The sequence below is a fragment of the Mercenaria mercenaria genome, chromosome 5 (assembly GCF_021730395.1).
Source record: "Mercenaria mercenaria strain notata chromosome 5, MADL_Memer_1, whole genome shotgun sequence".
NCBI lineage: Eukaryota > Metazoa > Mollusca > Bivalvia > Venerida > Veneridae > Mercenaria > Mercenaria mercenaria.
In genome coordinates this window covers 81,873,983-81,898,081 of record NC_069365.1, presented here as the reverse complement: position 1 = coordinate 81,898,081, position 24,099 = coordinate 81,873,983, and the positions used below count along the sequence as shown (strand labels likewise).

The following is a 24,099-nucleotide window of genomic DNA, read 5'->3' as shown; positions in this document are numbered from 1 at the left end:
CGTCATTTTGGTCCCGATATTCATTAACGCTCGGTTATACAATTTGACTTCATCACGACGGACGGAATAGTTGGCAAAAAATTAAAGTATAAAATTATATATCTACTGTTTCAAAATGTGGATTATCACTTTTATTTCATGAGAAAACTTCATATAATTCACTTGAAAACATAAAATAAATATACAATTCTCGTGGTGGGGTAAATTTTACAGATGAGATAATTTTAGAAAATGTAAAATTTTTTCACAAGTTAAGATAGGAAATTCTGAATCAAAGACCCTCCCTATATTATACTAAATATAAATATGATTTTCAGCAAGGTCATGTAATTCCCAATTCGTGAACGGAACACGATTCGTCCGAAATAACATACAGTCAACTGAAGACTGGTAAATTCGTCCATCAATAATAAATGCCCGAACTAGTACAGATATGCAATGTGTATCAAAATTGCAGTTAAATATCGAAAAATAAAATACTGTTAACCTTTTGCTGAGTTTCTTAAACTTTAAAATGCCTTTTTGCGTTTCGTATCCATTCTTTTTTTGCACACGACCCGTGTGACGTCCGACTAAAAACATTTACCAAACCCTCCATACAGCTGACAATTACGCCGAGAATTCGGTGATGGAATTCGTGGACCGGATCTGCGTTTTAGACCATACCAAACAATTGGCAAGTGCGCGATGAAATAAACAGCGATTTGGCAGCTGAACTGGAGTTCCGAATCTCTGCGTGCATGTACCCCCAACAAGTGATTTTTATGCGTGCATTTGATATTTTGTACGTGATTCACGTACTGCAGTGCGTGAATGGGCATGCTGTAATAGGTTTCACAGAATGGAATGATATATTGTCAGAAACACAAGTTGCAATATTAAAACTGATTGCTACTATACAAACAGATAGACAAACTGTTTCATATTTTACAGAAACATTTTATATTGATCAATTTGCTTGTTGAAACAGTATCTGGTTTTAAGAACTTATTTTCATAGGATTTGTCTCCTAACTGAAAGAAGAAATTTAGAATGTATAAATCTCATTCTTTTTTTGCACAATGTTTCAGATGCTCTTGGGCTAAAATGTCACTCGGATTGTTCCAGTCATGGGTGCTGGGGTCCTGGGCCTGATAAATGCCTACAGTGTAAGACAGTCCATATGGCTGGGATTAACACATGTCTTGCCAGCTGCTATGAAGTACCGATGCTCTACCTTTCTGAAAATAACACCTGTAAACAGTGCAATGAGCACTGTGCAGGAGGATGCACAGGACCAGTAAGTACAGCCAAACCTGTATTAAGAAGCCTGTCAAAGTAAGGACGTAATATAACTGAGGACTGGTTGCAAAACAGAATCAAAATAATTTGGAAACTTTACTGACTGGCTGTTTAAGGCAAGTGGCTACTTAAAACAAGTGGTTACTCAGACAGGTACAACTGTATATATATCGAAGTTTAAAGATAAAAGGGAGTTCTTTAAATGAATTGCTGTCTATATAAGAGATTATAATGTAGAAGGGAAAATTGACTTTTTTCTATAATAATGTAGTGCTTCAATGTTATAATATGGAACGCCGGCACTGTCTTTTGTAGTCATGAAAATCTATTATTATGTTTCTTTCTTTATCATATTATGTATCAAAATCTTTACATGTTGTGCAAACATATTTATTTTATGTGATTATATCTTTTTATGTTGTGTTTTTGTAGTAATATTGTGATATTTTTGGTTATATTATGTAGAAATATCTTTACATCATGTAGACAACTTACTACATTATGTGCATTCTTTACTATATTATGTCCATACTTTATTACATTGTGTCCGTTCAATATTATATCAAGTCATATATTATTTTCATCATGTGCTTTTATCTTTATATTTTGTGCATCTTTTATTTAATTACGTCTTTAAATATTTTTATTATATTCTCTCAATACAGTCTTACATTTTGTAATGAAGTTATTATATCTGAAGTTACGATATAGTAAAGAATGCACATAATGTCATAAGTTGCCTACATGATGTAAAGATGTTTCTACATAATATAACCAAAACAATCGTAATATTTCTACAAAACACAACATATAAAGATATAATCACATACCCCCGGTAACATAAATATGTTTGCCAACATGTAAAGATTTCGATACATGATAATATTATAATAAAAAACAAACATAGTAATAGAGTTTCATGACTTCAAAAGACAGTGCTAGCGTTCAATATTATGAAATCTGTTTTCTGTCAAGTTATAAGTTTCTTCATATGATAATATTGTACTTCAGGCAAATCATTTTTATAACAATACCATATTTGTTGTTATTACTCCTGCAAGCTTACTGCATCATAAATTCCTGTTTTCAATATGTGTTTGCACATAACGACAAAAACATTTGGTGCAAAACACATCATTTTTGTGATGTGCATATCCTTTGAAGGGTTGTCATGCCACCAAGTGCTTTGATACTGTACTTTGTATTTTGATTTTTTTTTGTATATATAAGTATGTATATATAGTAGTCTAGCTGACTGACTGTTTCCAATTGATAACTGAAAAACACTAAGGCCTACATGCTTTAAACTTTTAGGATGGTTGCCTGTAGTAATTGGGGGAACCCTGTCATTTTTGAGCTCAGTTGGTTAGAAGTCAAAGTCACAGTGACCTTGAAACTGAAACGGATATCTAATCAATAACTGAAGAACGCTTTGAACTTCAGCTGCAACACTTCATATGCTGGGTGCCTGTGGTCAGTAGATAACCCATATGTTGTTTTTTTTGTTCAAAACGTCAAAGGTCAAGGTCGCATTGACCTTGAGACTGAGAACACTTTGGCCTACAAGTGTCAGACTTCATTTAATAATTGCCTTTGGGCAGTAGATATCCCCTATTGCTTTGGGAATCAATAGGTCAAAGGTCAAGGGCCCTGTGACGGTTTCCGATTGATAACTGGAGAACACCTTAGCCTACATAGCCTGCTTTGGGAATCAATAGGTCAAAGGTCAAGGTCACGGTGAATTTTAGACTGAAAACGATTTTCCAATCGACAACTGGAGAACACTGGCTAACAGGCATCAAACCCCATAGGATAATTTTCTTGTGGTCCGTAGATAATCCTCTTTGGTTTAGGAGTCAGCTGGTCAAAGGATATCGGTCATAGTAATCAGGAAAGGCCATCATGGGGGCCATTCGTGTTTTACAAACACATCTTGTTTCATTTCTAGCTCGACTATTTGAAGAATAAGGAGAGCTACCTAACTCACCAAGGCGTCGGCGTCACTCGTTGGTTAAGTTATTCGTACAAGTCCACATTGTAACAAAACCTTTCGTTATGCAGCTTTGAAACTTTCAACACATGTGTACCGTCACCATGTCCAGTTTTGTTGAAGTGTACATAACTCTGTCAAGTATTTTGACTGAATTATGGTCCCTTTTAATTTACAAATCTTGGTTAAGTTTTACGTACCAGTTCATATTTTGTGTAAACTGTACATAACTCTATCAAGTATTTTGGCAGAATAATGGCCCTTTTTGGACTTCTGAAATTGGTTCAGTTTTGTACAAGTCCATATTTTGTCAACACTATATGACATATGGCTTTGATTCTATAAGCACTCGTTTGTCTTTATCTGTAGGCAAGAGTACTAACTCCTACAAGTATTTCGGCTTAGTTATTGCCTTTTTTTATTCCTCTATCGTTGGACACCGTAGGGGACTATAGGAACGTCCATCTTTCGTCCGTCCGTCCGTCCGTTCGTCTGTTTGTCCTCAAATCTGGATGCAAAATCATAGATTTTGAAACTTGGTATGTGAATAGAGGGCAATATGTACGTATGTATGATTATGCACATACATGACTTATGCCTCTAGGTCAAAGTTCAATGTCACTTTTCAAGGTTAAGTATAAAACTGTTTCTGCATCGTTACTTTTAATTGCTGTGAAAGATTTTTAGTACCACACAGAAATGTTCCCTATGATTAGACTATGTGTCGTGCACATGACAGATGGTTGTCGGTCAAACGTCTAGGTCACTCTTGATAGTCAAGCCATACTTTTTACCGTTAGGGGACGTCTGTATTGCTACAGCAATACTTTGTCACTTGTTGGACTTGGAAATTGGTTCAGGTTTCGTACAAGTCCAGGTTTTGTTAAAACTATTTGACATGTGGGTTTGAAACATTGAACACATTGAACTCTGGTTGGCTCCACTATTCGGAGAATAGGGGTGCTTTTCTACTCGCCCCGGGTTCGGCGTCTGCGTCGGCGTGAGATTTCTTGATTTAAATGTTTTCGGCAACCTTTGTTTTTCTCTTTTACTTTAGCTTATATCTTACTGTAACTTCACATTAACATTGTTCAGCATGCAAACAAAATATGTGCAGGGGCTGGGCCTATTATACCTAAGGTCAAGGTCACAATTATGTTATACTTAGGTTATTTTTAAGGTTAAAGTTTTTCGACAACCTTTGCTTTTCTGTCATATCTTTGTTACTTTTGCTTATATCTTACTGTAAGTTCACACAAACATTGTCCAGCATACCAACAAAGTATATGCAGGGGTTGGGTCCATTATACCCAGGGTCAAGGTCACACAGTTGTTATACTTGGAATTATTTTCATGTTAAATTTTTCGAAAGCGTCGTTTATAGACATATATTTGGTACTTTAAAAGATAATGACTTGAAATTAAAAACATTTTTTTAATCAACTTCTGCATGTGTTTGCAGAATTAAGCCCCTTTCATACTTAAAGTTTCAATCTTCGCTTTCTGGATATAACTTTAGTACAATATAAGAAAATGACTTGAAACTTAAAATGTATCTTTATCATCATAATCTGCTATAATGATAAATAAAAAAATATATATAAATAAAAAACAAATAGATATACAATTTGAGTTTAGCAAAATCGTTATACTTTATGTGCATGTAGTTTCTTTGATTGTTTTTTTTTTCTGATATAAACTAATTCCATCATAGTAAAGAATGTCAGTACCCCTTCCATACTTGACCTTTAACCCTTTGAGTAGTAGGGTCTTTCTATATCTTGGTGTGTCTTCCTATTAAAGTAGAGGTCTCTTATTGAGACATAAATTCATTTTACTGCCAAACCGCAGGATAGTTAGGCGCGCTGTCTTACGGACAGCTCTTGTTTATTATAAAAGTCTCTATCCTTAGGCAAGAGTACATAACTCTGTAAAATATTTTGGCTAAATTATGGCTATTTTTGGACTTGAAAATTGGTTCAGTTTTTGTACAAGTGCACATCTTGTCAAAACTATTTGACATATGGCTTTGAAACTATGGACACTTGTTCATTGTTATTATCTCCATCAGTAATCAATGGTATGAAACTATAGCAAAGATATTTGGCTGAATTTTGGCCCTTTTTGGACTTGGAAATCCGTTATGTTTTTTCGTACCAGTCCATATTTTATCTTAACTCTTTAAGATATTGCTTTGAAACTTGAACCACTTATTTACCATCATAGTCTCTATTAGTAGGCAAGTCTTCATAATTAGGACGAGGATTTTGGCTTAGTAATGGCCCTTTTTTACATAAAAATAGTTATGTTTTGTGTACCATTCCATAATTTGTCTAGAATATTTTATATATGGCTTTGAAACTTTAAACACTTGCTTTCCAGCATGGTCTCTCTGTGTAGACAAGAATGGATAACTTTTCTACTCAAATCATTGGAGCTAGACCATTCGAAAAGTAACTAGGAACCTATACTTCGCTCAATTCTTCAAAACGTCGAGTGCGCTCTCAACAGACAGCTCTTGTTTCAACAGCTGGTTTAAGCTCAACTGAGCATAAACTGCTCATGGTTAGCTTTTGATCATACTGTGTCCGTCTTTGTCTATTTGTGTAATGCGTTGCTTGTTGTCAACAGTTTGACCTTTAACAGTCTAGAAGTCACAATTCTAGTTCCATCTTAATGAAACTCAATCAGAATGTTACCCTCAATTCAATCTCGGGCAAATATTACTGGATCACCTGAGATCTAAAACTAGTCTACTAGGGCAATTAATAAGAAAACCTTGTTAACACTATGTAGTCCATATTTTCTAGTCTTTATAACACTTTTTCAGAATGTTTTACTTGATGAAGTTTTGTTCAGTTTTGAAACTGTGTAACCTGAGATCTGAAACTAGGTCAGTAGGTCATATCATAGAAAAGCTTAAATAACACTCAAGAGACCACATTCTTTTGTGAGTTCACGAGTAATTCTCTACGAGATATAGGAAAAGTTGAATATTGGATTACCTGAGGTAAAAAACTAAGTAGTTGGGGGTTAAATCATTGAAGAACCTTCTTAACACTATAGAGATCAAAGTTTGTCCACAGTTTGTACTTAATATCCATAAACCTTTATCAGAACTTAAGCCTTTTTAAAATCTAGATCTGTTTAAAAACTTGTTGACCTGAGGTCAAAAATCAGGTCACTGGATCAAATCAACGAAGAAACTTAAAAATATTCTAGAGCTCACATTTTCCACTTGATCATCATGAACCTTTGTCAGAATGTTTGTCTCTATGAAATGTAGATCAAATCTAAAACAAGGTACCTGAGGTCTGAAACAATATCACAAGGTTAGGTTATAGAAAAACATTGTTAACACTCTAGAGGTCACCACCTTTAGGTTTTGTCAGAAGTTTTGTCTCTATAACATTTAGATCAATGTCAAAACTTGGTTAACTGAGGTTTGAAAGTAAGGCCACATTTTCTACTTGATTTTTATGATACTTGGTCAGAATATTTGCTCATTTAAAATATAGGAAATATAATGTTACTATGTCGCTTGTGAGAAACGTTTGGTCGCTAGGTAATCATTTAAAAGAACTTTGTTAATGATCTGCTTGAATAACGGTAAAACCATGGTCAGAATGTTTGTCTCTATCACATCTACTTTAAGTGATATCACAGAAATGTTTGGTGATCCCATGCAAGGTTTGTTCAGATTATTCCAGTTTGTCTAGAACATGACCACAACAGGGGTAGTCATGGTTTCATGTATGTATACAGTATTTCCTATAGGCACACCAGCCCAATTTAAAAATAATTCACATATATTTTCTATGTGTGACTGTCTACCAAAAGTGTTCACTTAGGAGAGTCATCTAACACTATAAACGCCCTCTTGCTTAGTATAACTGATGACAGGTAAATAAGAACAAAGTCGCAATATGACCTATAATTGTGTCGGTGCGACGTTAAACCCAACACAAACAAAAACAAAACAAATAAGAACAGCTATGAATATAAGGACAAATACAATATTTTTTTTTTTAAAAGGCTCATTGAGTTACCTTTCCTTATATGATACAGTTAATATTGTCTATCTTAAATTCTAAACATCAACCTTTTTCATTTATAACTACTGTCGTGTAGTAAACTTTTTTGTTGCTGTTGAAATTTTACATTTTGAAACAATTCCTATTTTCAGGGTCCTGATGAGTGCTTTGACTGTAAGCAAGTGAAGGTCCTCGGCCAGAATAACACTTTCGAATGTATGACAGAATGTCCGTTATCTTTAGGAAAACCGTATTCATATCCAGACGAGAACAGAATCTGTCGACAGTGTGATCTATCATGTGACGAAGGGTCATTACATATTTTAATGTCATTTATTTTAGTGTCTATGTTAAAAGGTCATGATCACGTATACTGTCTGCCCGTTAGGTGACGGTTTATAATGAAAACTAGGAAATGAGTTTAGAGACCAATCTAATTCCAGTGGCTGATGCGTTTTATAATCGTTGAGAAAAGATGCTGCTTTTGCATAAAGACATCAAACTTCGTTATTCTTACTATTCTTTTTCCTTAAGGTTTAGCAGTATATCACAAAATAACAGAAATTATTAGTAAACGAACAACATCTTGACAAACAATTTATCTGTCCAATACATGTTTTACTGCTCTGTCTCATAGAATTGGATTCTTAAGGTATTAGGTCACTAATAGTAATGTTTACAAAATGGCCTTTGCTTGGTATATTCTGAAAGGTAACCGTGTTTTGCACTATTTTGCAAATTTTAAACAACTTTTACCATGCCGTTTTTTATAAATTTTGAATAACTTATGGTATCGCCTCAAGCTCAAGTAGAGACAAATTTCAAAGTTATAGCCACTATCCAAAACATTTGCAGAGAACTCATTTTACCATTTATTTCAATAGAAGAAACATCAAACTATTGGTAACCAATTATAAAACACAAAATAAAAATGTTAATATCATTTTTTTCTATTATGCCTCGAGTAAACGGATTTTAATGAGACAGAATTCATACTTCAACATTGAAAAAATAAGGTCGAATGATGAGTTTCTGTTTTGAATTTTGCTTACTCCATTTAGAAATAACCTTAGGGAAGACGTAAAACCTACCTAAATTTCTTCCATAATATATAATCTAAGAGTGAAAGCAAAATGGAGAACTTTCACCGTGCATAACTCAATATTTTTAAAGATGTGTAACTCTACCCCTTCTGTTTAAGTAGTAAATTCTCTTTGAACACCAAAAACTCGCTTATAAGATTCATCTTTTTCCATTTTTGTACAAAACATCAATAATAAGTCTTGAAAGAAGTAAAAACTTACTAGTAAAAAAGGAAAATAAAGAAAAAAAAATTTGGTCCCAGTAGGGCTTGAACCTACGCCCCCCTAAGAATTGCAGCAAAAGTAGGTTCATGGTAGGAATTAAATACTCTTCAAAAAGAAGGTTCTCTGTTAGTGATCTAATACCTTAAAATATTCTAAAAGAGTTGTTCCCCTATAAAGAAGAATGCCATTTGTAAAGAAATAAATGTAAACACTTGTCAAAACGATGTTTTACCTAGTTATGTTAAGTTTAAACACTGGTGCATTGTTGCAAATGCATCAAACGAAGACATGTAACAGCTGTTTAAAATGGTTAGTTATTAAAGGCGCTTAACTGTCCAGAAGTGTGGCCCCTTCATGCAGTCCCTTTCTGGAATTCAATACATATATGAGTAAATTGAGAATGGTTTTATTGAATAATGTACATGTTTTATATGATGTTGAATGTTCATGTAAGACAATGCTTTCTTTTAATGATTTGGTAATGTTCAAACTTTTTTCTCCGAAACATGGACCTAACTCTCAAAGGGAATTTTATTGAAATGAACAGACACCCTTGATTGGCCGGACCAAAGTAGCTATCGTGGAGAAATGCAAAGAAATTCTAATTTGTGATTTTAACAAGTCCAAAATATCTACATAAATGTTTTCCCCAATGGAAAGGCAGGACCTGATTTCACAAACAGTTCTATCTTTCTTTGTATGCAGGTGTACCGGACCGTCATCAGCAGTTAAATTTGGTGGGTGTAATACTTGCCTACTCGCAATTAATAAAACATTGGAGAATGACACTGTTAGATGTTTACCTAGGGGCCAGGACTATTGTCCGAGAGGTTATTATGAGAAAAAGTACAGAACTGATGTACCCCATCCACTTACAATGAAACAGGTGACACAAGTTTGATATTTTTTATTTGGAGTTTAGGGTCATTTTTAAACAGTATTTCAGTTATGTAACTGTGGGCAGTTAGCCTAACAAGTGCTCTTGGATACTGTACTATTACTAACATGTTCTCCATAAATAAGTGCCAGACCAGTTCAATATTTTTAACTTTACATAACTTTACAGTAAAAAGAGGTGGATATTTTTAACTTTACCCTAACAAGAGATTGAGGACAAATGATTTCTGACTCTTTGTCTTCTATCATAGACCTGTGTTCTCCCTGCTGAAGTAAGCATGTTCGCAGACACTAGGTTGGACCAGTTACTGACAAGAACATAATAATACTGATAATTCGCCCATTAGTCGTCTAGATATGTATGTCTAATTATTATTACTTGCCATTTTCAGTTATTTTGGTTAGTTTTTCTCCTTTTTCGATGTCTGCATAATTATTAAATTTCCAAATGTCATAAAATCACTTTTGCATTAAACGATTTTTGTTGCGTCAGATGTATTAAGGAAGCTGATTAAATTTAATGTGAAAGATTAAATTGTGGGATTTTTGTTTATCCAGTCGTAGTTTGGTTAGTGTTTCAGACAAGTTTAATATTTGCTGGCCACTGACTGTCCATATATTTCTAATTAAAGTTGTTTTATAAACTCTCTTGCTGAAAGCAGAAGGGCGATATAAAGTAATGCAGTCTGTCCGTCACACTATATTTTCCGGACAATAACTTCAAAACAGCAGATTGAAATTACATTTTGAAAAATGCTAAAATGCTGTGCAAGCATACGTTATCGCATGAACTATTGTTTGACATTACGGGTTAGCTACCTTAGTAAAACCGATTTATGATTTAAGATTATTTCATAAAAGCTGCTTTCTGTTTTTAATGTAAAGCTAAAATTATTTAATATATATATTTAGGTGTGTCAACCTTGCGATCATCTATGCTTGGAGTGTAACGGGCCAGGGAACGCCAACTGTCCAGTGTGTAGATATTTCCGCTATACAAACAGGACTTCGACGTGCATAGATAGCTGTCCATCATATACATTTGCTGACAACGGGGAGTGCCTAGCATGCAGTGACCAGTGCTTGCGGGGTTGTCATGGGTCAGATTCTACGGAATGCGATAACTGCCTAAATTTCAAGGTTTTCATTGATGAGGAATTGCAGTTGGTAAGTGTGTGATTGATATTTCCAGGTATGTATTTTATTAAGGAAAACATATTAGCATCCGTTTTAATGTCATAAATCCATCTTTATAGAGTCGTCACAGTGGCAACAGTTTTTATAATGTGGCTGCAATATTTATGCCCTCTCCCTTCAAAGAAGGTGGGGTATATTGTTTTGCAGCTGTCGGGCGGTCGGTCTGTCCGTAGACCAATTTGTTTCTGGATGATAACTCGAGAACGCTTACGCCTAGGATCATGAAAGTTGATAGGCAGGCTTGTCATGATCAGCAAATAAGCAAATGACCCCTAATGATTTTGAGGGCAGAAGGTCATAGGTCAAGGTCACATTGACAGAAGAACAGTAGATCTTTCGCCATATAACTAGAAAAGCTTTGGTCTAAGATCATATTTGATACGGAGTTTACTTATGACTGGTAAATGACCCATAATTATTGATTGGAAGTCAGTCAAACGTCCAGTGTACAGTGACCGAATAATTTCTGTTTCTTGTGCAATTACTGAATGCATTAAGGCGCGGGGAGCATTTCTACGAGCTCCTGTTTTTGTTATGAACAATATTTGGTATTTTTTATTTTCGGTAATTCTTATCAAAAATTTGCCATAGGTTTAATCATTTGATTTACAGACACATCATAACACATCTTTTATTAGTCTTAAGCATATATCAGCTCATCGACATACATAATAGAAAGCATTATTAAATCCATTCTTCTTAATGCCTCCTTTAAAGATTTTGTCTGTAGAAAGAAGCTGTTCTGGCCAAGCCTTTAATGTCACTGATTCAAATCACAGTAACCCCATCGGAAACAAAAACCAACAGATAAGTTCATGCGTAATATTGAATGGACGTTTTATGCACCCATTTTAGAAAACAAACGGATGTATTATGTGATGACGCTAAAATAAGTCCATCCATCTGATTGTCATATTTTATGTTTCAGTTTTCATGTGTGGAGAAATGTCCTGACAAGCTTCCATATTTGGTTAAAGACAAAGACCCAGACACACCAACGATGACTGTGTGCGCATCTGATGAGCATCCTGAAAAGAAAGAGTTAGTTTTTATGGACATGTTAATAGTCTGTAGAGGGGAATAATTCTCAAATTCAGTCTCTTTTTGTCACTGAATATAGTATTTTCCTATTCAGCTATTTCCTGAAAAGATTTTAAAATTTTAGCTTTTTGTAATTATTGTCTTTAGGAAATTCAAATAACTTACCTGAGAGTTTGTCTAAAATCAGTTGGTTTAATTATGTTAGAGGCCTGCTTCCCCACACCTCTTTAAAATGCATCTATTTACCATGGGTATATTTCTTGCAGAGAAGAGAGAAAGAAAATTCTTACTATTGCCCTGCCTGTATGTGCGGGTGTTATTTTTCTTGGAGTTTTGCTTGCGCTGTTTGGTTACTATTGGCGACAGAGAGAAAGAGCAAAGGAAAACACACTGAAGTTGACGGCAAAAATGACAGGTGTTATGGAAACAGAGGTAAGCTTTGAGGATTGACGATGAAAATTTTATTGTGTCTTTTGTTTGGTTTTAACACTAATTTTCAACAGTACTTCAGTTCTAAACATTAGTCAACTGACTTTACATTCTTTGATTCTTTGCTAGTAGTATTGGTAAAAGAAAATTATTCCTATTGTTTAACATATAACTTTCTTACATATTAGAGAGATGCGGGGAGGGGGCGGGGGTGTTGTGAATAAACTTAAATGCGTTTCTGCATAATCTGTCCTCACAAGGAAGTCGACCTACATCGGAAGTTTTTTCTCTGAAATTTGAATATCCATTAATGGGCAGGAGGCTAGCCCTTAGGACAAAGTTTTCAAGACCAATTTAAACTATAGTTTTTACAAAACGAAATTTCAAGAATATTTACAAATCCTTAGTATTGGCATAGGTATAGACTGTTAAAACCCTACACCTTTATCCCGATTCGTTCAACGCTTGGTACGTCATGAGCATCATTTCTTCATATACAAACAGTAAATTGTCACATACTTTTATAGACATCCGACAGAATTGACACCTCTGATGCACGTAAATTTGTTTTGTACTTAAGATTTTAATGTATTATGAAAAGTTTAATTCTTAAGCATAATTCAAAGGATAGGATGATATATACAGCTAATTAGTCAAAACTATTTGAGCCGTGCCATGAGAAAACCAACATAGTGGCTTTGCGACCAGCATGGATCCAGACCAGCCTGCGCATCCACGCAGTCTGGTCAGGATCCATGCCGTTCGCTTTCAATGCCTATTGTAATTAGAAAAACCGTTAGCAAACAGCATGGATTCGCAGACTGGTCTGGATCCATGCTGGTCGCAAAGCCACTATGTTGGTTTTCTCATGTGCGGGTCATTTCGTTTATTGAAAATAACTCCTCTAAATAACAAAACTGCACTCAACACGCTTTTCCTGGTCCTTAATTAAGGGGATTCAACTGTATGTAATGCAGATGGTGTAATAGCTTTTTTTCTATCAATCATTTATCTATGTAAAGAATGAAATTCACGCATACTGATACTTAACCAAGTACTGGTACCAAGCTAGACTGGAGCAGACAGAGCAGTTCTGAGACATTCGTGACTTTCTTCCCTAGACAACAATGAATTTCTTGTATTTATTTTAATTGAGTCAATGTTTCCATTTTAAAGGCATCTGGTTTTGTACTGTTTAGTGTAATATAGGTTTATTTTGTTTCTGATATAGACAGAGAAAAGATATTTCCCGTTTGTGACTTTGCAAGTTCCAAATTCGTTATAATTTCATCTGTGAATATATTTTGCTGGGAAATTAATAATAAAATGAAACAAGTGCAGATTCGAATGGTTGTGTTTCGTTAAAGGCAAAGAAAATATCCTATATAAGTGACCCCGCACCCCCCCCCCCCCCCCCCCCCCCCCCCCCCACACACACATACACACACGCCCCAGAGGATCATAGTAGATTTTATTGATATGTACAGATAATTGGTTATTCCCTGTATTTTGCATTTTATTGATTGAAATGCAGATTTTTTCAGAATACACAAAGTTATTTTAGTTGATAATATACTATTATTGTAATTGCTCAGTCATGCTGAGTAATGTCCTGACCAATTAAATTATAACTCTTACGGCAAAGCAATTCTCACCCTTTTAGGAAATTCTTACCTTTATTTAATAAAAACAAAATGATTATTTAAAACTGAAAAAAAGAAATGACAAGTTTTATTTTCAATCATTATGATCTTTTTATCTAAGTAACAAAATAAAATCAGAAAAAATGATCATTGCTGGATTTCATTACAAAATTAAAGAAGCGTTCAGTTGCATTTTTAATATTATTGTAATAAAACTTGATTTATTAAAATATAAAAATACTGTTGTATCTTATCACTTTGTTTGTTTAGCCCTAATTTAAGCAGGCTTTCTAAACTCGTTGTAATGGTGAGAACTAGTTTGCTATAAACGTGAGAAATATAACATGCATTCTATGTACTGCACAGTTTATACAGTAGCTTATTATGATAAACAGAAGCTAGTCTATCAAAGGTCCAGTCTTGTATATTGACCTTTACTGCCAATACGCAAACCGTATCATTTCCATAGACCACATACCTCGCATACCAGAATCAGTGTCTTTAAAGAAGTTTAGGATGTTTTAAATATAAGAAGATGTGAATGTTTGAATCTTGTTGAAAACGTTTAATGAAGTTGAGAAACATTTTCGTGGAGTTTTGTAATTTGTATATACAGCTTAAAATAATATTCAGATATATTTTCAAGAAAAAGATTCATTTATTATTTTTGCTGTTGGTCAGATAAAGGAAAGAGAAAATGGCTCTATTTTAAAAAAGTGCAGCAATATATTATAGAGAAATCTTCCAGTCATGAATATGACCATCATACTCTTGTTATCTTACCCTTTCTGTATTAAAATGAGTAAAAGTTTAAAGAAAGCATAACTACCTACCTTACTTTTTGGACCAGTGTTAACTGAACCACACTTATTCTTTTTAGCCCAACTACTGAAATGTAGAAAAGACCTACTTGCTTCTTGCCGAAATATATTTGATTATTTTAGTAACTAGCCAGTAATTTATTATTGGAAGGCAATTGCTTACCACTGGTCAGATATAGATTTGCCATTATCCGTCCGTCCGTCCGAGAATGTTGTGTCGCGCCCAGCTCAAAAGTATTTGACGTAGTCACAAAACTTTACAGGAATGTTGGTCAGCATGTGTTGTTGTGCACCTGGGGTTTCGCGTCCGGATTCATTCAGTAATGTAGGAGTTATGGCCCCTGACTTTGTAAAAATTGGTCATTTCAGTGTTGTGTCGCGCCTAGCTCCAACAGTATTTGATGTAGAGTCACAAAACTTTACAGGAATGTTGGTCAGCATGTGTAGTTTTGCACCTGGTGTTTTGCGTCCGGATTTATTCAGTCGTGTAGGAGTTATGGCCCCTGACTTAGCTAAAGATTGGTCATTTTAATGTTGTGTCGCCAAAAGTATTTGACCTAGAATCACCAAAGTTTACAGGAATGTTGGTCAGCATGTGCAGTTGTGCACCTGGGGTTTCGCGTCCGGATTCATTTAGTCGTGTAGGAGTTAAGGCCCCTGACCTAGGAAAAATATTGTCCTTTGTTATGTAATGAGGGCATCTGTGTCCTATGGACACATTTTTTTTTTGTAATTTTGCTGGCAGCAACTTGTAATACTTAATGTTGTTCGTAAATGGTTAAAAAAAAACAAGAGGCAAAATGTTGTTTTCATTGGCTAGATAATGTTAATGGTTAGTAAATAGGTTTAAGGCGGTTACTTTGTTGTAAATGATCAGGAGTAAAATGATACAAAATTAGGTATTAAGGTGGAATGCGCCTAATTTGAAGTTCTCGGGTTCCGTTTCGACATTTTGTTTAATATAAAATTCAGCATATTCCTCATAGAATGCGTATTTTACTTTTTTGATATTTCCGTAACTTTTTTCTCTGCAAACCTTCAAACACGATCATTGACGTCCATTTTTTATGAACCGCAAGACGGTTTTCGTAAAAAATTTTAATAGTTCTTTTCATTGTACAAGAATCGATTTGCTTGTTACTCATCATATTTGTATTTAACTTGTCTTTAAAATGTTGTGTAATTTTTGTAGATTATTTTTAACGCAAAAGTCGATATTAACGTTAAAGTGACGTCAGAACGACAAATATAACGTTGAATTTTGAATAAAAAGTTTGCTAAAATCTTAATCTTGTCTCATTTAAAACTCAAACGATAGAATTTGACCAAAAACTAACATGATGATGAAAACTTTATCTTCTGTCAATTGAAGGAATAAAATTATGGGGTCACCAAATTCATTTTCGCGTAAATTACATTTACTTACCCCTATCCCCCAATTCTCAACATAGATTAGTTTACATGTTTTTCTGATACATCTATTTTACACCCTCATTCATCGGAGGCTCACTACAGACATTAAACGAATCATGGAACGTGAGAAAGAGGGTTTTCTTCTCGAAAGAGGTCTTTATAACTGTAAAACTGGCGACTTCAGTGCGCAGAATGTTTAATATACGCCAATGCGACAACTTTGCATAAAATACAGATCATGTTATTTTTGAAAATCGCTTTAAATATATTTTCTATATAAAAATGATTATTTTTTCATCATTTCCTTATTCAAAATACCAATAAACAAGTTTTCCTTTGTAATACACTACTAAAATGAAAAAAAAAAGCAATGGTATATATAGTTCGGAGTTTTCACGCTTGAAACATCATTATTGTAAAATATCATAATTAAATATTATACGACAAGTTCAAATATTTTAAAGTTTATAATTTCAGTCGTATAACCATTGACTTAGCTGCCCAGCAATTGCAGTAAAGGTTGTTTGAATCTTGTTCATGCTTTTTATTACCACAAACCCTCCCTAAGCACGCACGCATGCACACACGCATACCCAAATGTCATACATTTTTACTACTTCATTTCTTCTCCAGCCTAGTAACATCTGACTATAAGATTAGTTGCCATGGGCTTGTCCCGTTAATTATTTGCTCCGCGCATATGTTCAAATATATAGACGGCGGAATTCGGTTTTAAAGGTCAGAGTTAATTTTACATTCTTTTGAAATTTTATACCAAAGGCGCTATTTGAAATAAATTGTAACTTCTATTATTTCCGTAATCACGATATAAGAGATAGTATCCCAAAGTTACATATACGCGTTAGCGTATACATTGTAGTTTCTATGACTGTACTGCTAAATTGTTTGAAAATTGTTACATTCTGAATTTTGACACCTCAGACGCTTTTAAAATAAAAAGGGAAACCCTACACATATACAAGTACACGTACAAATCCTAATATTTCTTAAATACGAAAGCAAGGTTTGCAAGTTTGAGCCTCCCATACAAAGTTACTATATTTGAGTCGCACATATAGATAAGGCCGAAACGTTAATAAAATTGAGTGAAAACTATAGAGTCATATAGATATTGCACGTTTAACATTCAACCGCTGTTGAATTACAGCGAGTTTCAGTCACAACCGCTGTCTTCTTTCTTTCTTTCTTTCTTTATTTATTTATTTATTTAACCGATCTATAAATCGTGAGTTCGATCCCCTGTGACGACTTGATAGAAGGCCTGTCCGAAATCATTCGTCCTCCACCTTTGAATTATATGGTGAAGTTAGAAGTTACTTGTTGAGAATACAGAATCCATGAACACTGGCTAGGTTATGTGTCCGCAGTAACATAGAAAACAGCGCTGAACACAACAAAATAAACAAATGTTTTTATTTATTTCAGTGGATATTTAACAGTTTTAGCAGAATGTTTACTCGTATTTGTGATGTTTGATAGGTTTCTAATGTTAGGAAAAAATATTACATATGAAATATGTTAATATAACGTGCCTATGCATACAAGGATAACCTTTCTTTACACACATATCTGGACAGCTAAAACCTCTTGTTGTGGTTTTTGTTTAAGGAATGAATGTCATATTTTTTGGTTTTACACACTTGTAACACCCGAAACTGAAGAAAACATATCCGATAACGGCCAGAGTAGATATGTGTACGAGGTTTAGGGTTTTACAAGTATGTAAAACAAACAAGAGCTGTCACAGGAGACAGCGCGCTCGCTTATTTCGATGATGGATTGTGAAACTGGGCATATCTGAGGACACTGGTGCTGTCACTTGAGAGTTTAATGACTCCAGTGGTGGATGAAGATATGGCACATAGCTCGAGTCTGTGTCAAAAATATTAAGTAGTAAGAGAGATAAACATAAATTGCATTCAAACACTATACAACTGTAATTTTAAACAAAAAGGGGGCATAATTCATAAAATGTTGGTGCAGGAGTTATGCACCTTGTGTCATATGATGAGGATGATGATATGGAACAAGTACTTCAAGTTTGAATCAAATGCATTTCGTAATAACTGAGATATAGTGAAAATGCATCAAAATTAACCTAAAATTCTAAGTAAAAGGTGGCATAATTCATGGCCATTGGTGCCAGAGTTATGCACCTTGTGTAATATGATTTGGGTAATGATGTATTATTGTAGAACAACTGCTTCAAGTATGAATCAAATCCATTCGGTAAGGACAGAGAGAGTAAAAGTGCATCAAAACTTCAACCTGAAGTTCTAAGTAAAAAGGGGGAATAATAGGATGGTATTTCTATCTAGTCAAGTTGCTAAATAAATTACCATTTTCAGAGCAACATCCTCCGTATAACAAATATACTCTGTTTCCCTGCGGTTATTCACAGAGGGGCATTTTATTCGAAATCGGGGTGTCCTACTACTCTCCAAACAATCGAAATATTTCCCAAAAGTAAAATTTGTAGTAAAGTAAATAATGTTTATTCGAACATGATGATATAATTACATGAGGGCTTTTTAAATTTTATAAAATTGTATTATTTTTGTTTGCCTCCATAAAATTTATTATAATAAGTTCTTTAAGCACAGATAATACTTCACGGAAAGATCGGTCTGTGATGGAATTCTGTACAGATACATTGTAATTGTTAAAATTAAAAGGTTGAGATAATTCAAATAAAGGATTTTGATTATATTCTGACGTTTTTTTATTTATTTTTGTAAATGTGCATCGATACATGACTGTTCGTGTACTAGTATTATCATTAACTTGCGAGATAAATTATTTCAGTCTTAACATTGAATGAAATCAATGAACAGTTGTAAAGGACTCCTTTGATTAAATTCTACTTAAAATATTAAAAAAGAGATTATCACAAAACATCCATTAAAATACGCATCTTTTTTTATCTGGGTTTAGGGGTAGAGCAATGTAATTCATAGCAAAGTTAATGCGGTATCGATTTTCTCGCATTTTGTTAAATTGAATATAATCTAAACACTAAATTCTGAGTTCTACACTGAAATGATTTCACCGAAGATAGTAGAGTTTTAAAGCGTATTTTGATTTAATTGTACTAAGAAAAATAAAATTGCAGATTTATCGAAAAAAGGGTATACTGGACAAAATACTCAATTGCGCTATCTTGTGATTTGTGGGTAGGTGTAGCGTAATGCAAATTTACGCGAAAATGAATTCGGTGACCCTATAATTTTATTCCTTCAATCGACAGAAAAAACAGAAAATACAGATTTCAGTTTAGAATTTGACCTAAAACTAACAGTTTTAGGTCAAATTCTATCGTTTTGGTTTTAAATGAAACAAGATTAAAGCAAACTTTTTATTCAAAACTCATCGTCATATTTGTCGCTCTGACGTCATTTTAACGTTAATATCAACAATATTAAAATGATCTCCACAAATTATACACCATTTTAAAGACATTTTTAAATGCAAATATGATGAGTAACAAGCAAATCGGTTCTTGCATAATGAACAGAACAATTTACGAAAACCATCTGACGGACGTGAAATCGCAGTTCGTAAAAAATGGACGTCAATGGTCGTGTTTGAAGGTTTGCAGAGTAAAAAGTTACAGAAATATCAAAAAAGTAATATACGCATTCTATGAGGAATACGCTGAATTTTATATCAAACAAAATGTCGAAACGGAACCCGATAAAATCAAATGAGGCGCATTCCACCTTTAATTATTTTTGTTAGGAGAACTGTTAAGAAAATCCTTTTATTTAAGCCAGGAGCCCACCCGCTTAGTTCAATAGGGAGAGCACAGATCTACGGAGCCCTGGGCGAGGCGTGTGTTCCCCATGACGATTTGATAAAAGACATTGTGTCTCAAATAATTCGTACTCCACCGCTGATTAATGTGGATAAGTTGGCAGTTACTTGCGGAGAACAAGTTTGTACTGGTACAGAATCCAGGAACACTGATAAGGTTAACTGCCGCCGTTACATAACTGAAATACTGTTGAAAAACCGCGTACCAAAACGAAAGAAAATTATCCTTGGTGAAATATTTGGAACAAATTGAGACCACTCCGCTATGACTTTATTATAGGCTTAGGTTAGTATTAACCTATTACCTCATGCACACCATGCACGTTTTACCGCTAGGTATGAAAAAAACATACATAATTACTACAGTCTGAAAAAGAAACTATGTAAAGATCAAGTAAATTACTGCCCTGGGGAAATTTTGACATTTTTTGTCCTAAAATATGTCAACAAACATAGTCAAACCCCACATAATTTCACAAGGTAAAATATGTTGAAAAAGCTACTGCTGGAAAGAAAACAATCTCTGCTACCCATATATTTTAGTAAAAGTATGGGAAAATATCTAGAAATATGAGAAAATTAAAGATAACAATTTCAGGACAGTTAGATGTATGACTGTGTTATCCTGCATATCATTTAACCCTTACCCTGCTAAATTTCTATAATGAGCTTTTCCATCTTTCAATTTGGACAGTACCATTAACTGTTAAAAGTAGTGCTTACCAAAAAGATACTGACTGAATGGCGAAGTGTGCCGATCTTGACCAGACAGCATGAATGTGCAGGTGATCATGATCTACACTGGTCGCAAAGGCAGAATCAGTGTCCAGCATGATAAGGGTTAACATAGATAGCTTACTTTTCCATTGCATTACTATAACATAGACAGGCTATGGATTAACAAACAGTGTTCACTCAACAACTTCACTCTAGACTATAAACATATTGTTCGCCTCGTATAATTAAGTGACAATATTACCTTAACAAAACAATGCACTTAATATACATATTATACCCAGGAATATAATTATGAAGTTTATAAAATTTAGGATATAACTTTACAAATTAGTGATCCGAGTAATGGTCGGTTAAATGTCGGTTAAATGTACGGACAGGTTTAACAAGTGTGAAAACAGTTATATCATAACTGTTGTCACCTTTGTATAATTTACTGTAAATATGATACATTTTGTCTATTTGATTTGAAAATGAGATAAAAATCGACAAGTAACTGTATTTCAGCCGAAAATCAAATATAAATGCTTTCAATAAATATCGGACATCGAACATTTTGTATTTATGGTATAACATATCCTATAACGTTTTGACGAGGAGTTTTAATTGTGCCCCCCCCCCCCCCCCCTCCACCCCCTCACCCATTCGTGGTGGGTCCGAAAATGTTGTGTCGCGCCTAGCTGCAAAAGTATTTGACGTAGAGTCACAAAACTTTACAGGAATGCTGGTCAGCATGTGCAGTTGTGCATCTGGGGTTTCACGTCCGGATTCATTCAGTTGTATAGGAGTTATGGCCCCTGACTTTGTAAAAATTGGTCATTTTAGTGTTGTGTCGCGCCCAGCTCCAAAAGTATTTGACGTAGAGTCACAAAACATTACAGGAATGTTGGTCAGCATGTGTAGTTGTCGTCTGGGTTTTCGCGTCCGGATTCATTCAGTCGTGTAGGAGTTATGGCCCCTGACTTAGTTAAAAATTGGTCATTTTAGTGTTGTGTCGCGCCTAGCTCCAAAGGTATCTGATGTAGAGTGACAAAAAATTACAGAAATGTTGGTCAGCATGTGTAGTTATGCATCTTGGGTTTCGCGTCCGGATTCATTCAGTCGTGTAGGAGTTATGGCGAAAGACTTAGTTTAAAAATATTCATTTTAATGTTGTGTCGCGTCTAGCTCCAAAAGTATTTGACCTAGAGTCACCAAATTTTACAGGAATGCTGGTCAGTATATGCAGTTGTGCACCTTGGGTTTAGCGTCCGGATTCATTTAGTCGTGTAGGAGTTATGGCCCATGACTTAGTTAAAAAATTGGTCATTTTAGTGTTGTGTCGCGCCTAGCTCCAAAAGTATTTGATGTAGAGTCACAAAACATTACAGGAATGTTGGTAAGAATGTGTAGTTGTGCACTTGGGGTTTTGCGTCCGGATTTATTCAGTATTGTAGGAGTTATGGACCTTGACCTAGGAGAAAAATTTCATTTTTATGTTGTTTCGCGCGTAGCTCCGAAAATATTTTACCTACAGTCATTATTTCACAACACAAGACCAGACTTCTTGTCCAGAGTTAATCAAAAAAATGTTTGTGGAACATGTATATTAAAATGGGGGCACCTGTGTCCTTGTTTGAATAATTGATATAATCATTCAATTAAAAACATCTGGAGTATGCGTTTAAATTGTTGGTGATAATTTTGAAGGTAAAGTAGACTCATTTGTCTTGAAATATTTAATTTTATCCAGAGTATTGAAAGCGTAGATTATGATAAATTTTGTGCAAATAATTCATAGCAAAACATTGTATTTCTTGTGTCCCAGTGTTGAATCTCAGGTACAGGTTAAAGGTGCGGTTCTGATTACAGTTGAAAATATTTAACTTTCTTGATAAAGAACCACACATGTTATACAGGGTTTGATAATCAGACAGAAATGTTAGAGAGAAAGATTTCTTTTATGAAACTTGGCTTTAGTGGTAGATTTTTGGTCTCACTGGAAAATTGTAGTTAAACCAGCTTTATTGTTAAAGTGCACATTTGAGGTTGGACATCAATATTTATTCTCAGAATGGGATGAAATCATTTTTTTTGTATAATTTCATTTGAAATTTGGGTATATTTGTATCGGCATTTCAGAATGCTAAGCAGAATGAATACATACAAATTAGCAAAATATATTTGAAAGGGCACATGTGCCACAGTATCTGTTTGGACAAATTTCATGGAAGTTTCGGTTTATTTCTGCGTCAGTGTAAAGAATTTAAGTGTTCTAGCGTCTAAGTCTTTCCTATGAAGAGCAAATATGAACAGCTGTTGTGCTGTTAGAAATGCTGTTTTATGCAAGAAATATGTTCTTGTTGAGGCGTTATGACAATTTTTTTTTTTTACAATTATTGGGTGTCCCCAGTGCATGCTTAATTATATTAACTGTGGGTTTTTAATTTTATTTGGGATAAAATTATATACAGATAAAACAGTTTCAATCTGCTACACAGGTATTAAGGTTATAAAACCAGTCTCAAACTTCTAGTACCCTATAGGTTGCTTCAGTGTGCAGTTTTGAATTTGGCCAGTCAGAATTGTTAATTGCTAGACTGGACTTCAGTTTCAATTTAGTTATGTTAGTGTTTCTTCAAAATTGAAACTACTGAAGTTAGTAAGCACATAAATTATATGTTTTATAGAGCTGGCTGTTGTCGAGAGATTTATAATTTTCTAGCGTAACAGATTTTGGAAAAAAATGATAATCAAAAGAAGTAATTAGTTTTAGCCAGCACATATTAATGATACAAGTAGCAAACCAAAGTCAACAGTAACTGTTGTTAATGCTTGTTTTAAAGTTAAGCAAGTGTTATGTAACTTCAGTTCACCCACAAACTCTTTTTTCTAAAGCAAGGTGAAGAATCTTTAGGAATACGTTGTTACTGATAAATGATATCAAAATCACAAAATGTTTCCCTTTTTTTTTTTCCCAGATGTATAGATTTAGATTAAGTATTGATCAGTTGAAATCAATCACATATTTGAGTTGATCTTCTGCTTGTTTTGTTTCAAGTAAAAGTCTGAAAATGAAATGTTTGAAAAGAACCGATTACGATGCGGCAATATTTCCATGTCTTGGCACTAAATGTCTCTTTATCTATATACAGTACGTTGTGTAAGTTTGTGACGCTAAATTATTAGTCCCCTACTGGTTGAAAATCAGTTCCGGGAACTATAGATGTGTCGTGAGTACCAATCGTTATGAAATTTAGAAACAATTTATGTTTTACTGTTTCATGAAGCTGTTGAGTCCTACAGAGGTTCAGCCAGACAAATCTCAGCTCCGCCTAATTAAAGAGTCAGAATTGAGACGCGGAGGAGAAATTGGACGTGGAGCTTTTGGTATGGTATACAAGGTAAGCAAAATAACAATAATATATCATTTAAAGCTTGTTGCTCTTATTGTCATCAAATAAACATATCGCTAGAAATTTAGATGGAAGTTAAGGA

The 24,099-nt window shown here is 34.3% G+C and overlaps 1 protein-coding gene across 5 annotated transcripts in view; it reads left to right on the top strand.

Moving 5' to 3' along the window:
* LOC123557773 (epidermal growth factor receptor-like) overlaps window positions 1-24,099 on the top strand; it is a 122,130-nt gene that overhangs the window by 74,325 nt on the left and 23,706 nt on the right. For all 5 annotated transcript variants that reach the window (XM_053544130.1, XM_053544131.1, XM_045349459.2 and 2 more), the window contains exons 12-18: window positions 1,071-1,279; window positions 7,458-7,615; window positions 9,318-9,498; window positions 10,422-10,676; window positions 11,635-11,747; window positions 12,014-12,179; window positions 23,892-24,005. In XM_053544130.1, the coding sequence (XP_053400105.1) occupies window positions 1,071-1,279; window positions 7,458-7,615; window positions 9,318-9,498; window positions 10,422-10,676; window positions 11,635-11,747; window positions 12,014-12,179; window positions 23,892-24,005 (1,196 nt within the window). The remainder of the gene's footprint in view (window positions 1-1,070; window positions 1,280-7,457; window positions 7,616-9,317; window positions 9,499-10,421; window positions 10,677-11,634; window positions 11,748-12,013; window positions 12,180-23,891; window positions 24,006-24,099) is intronic.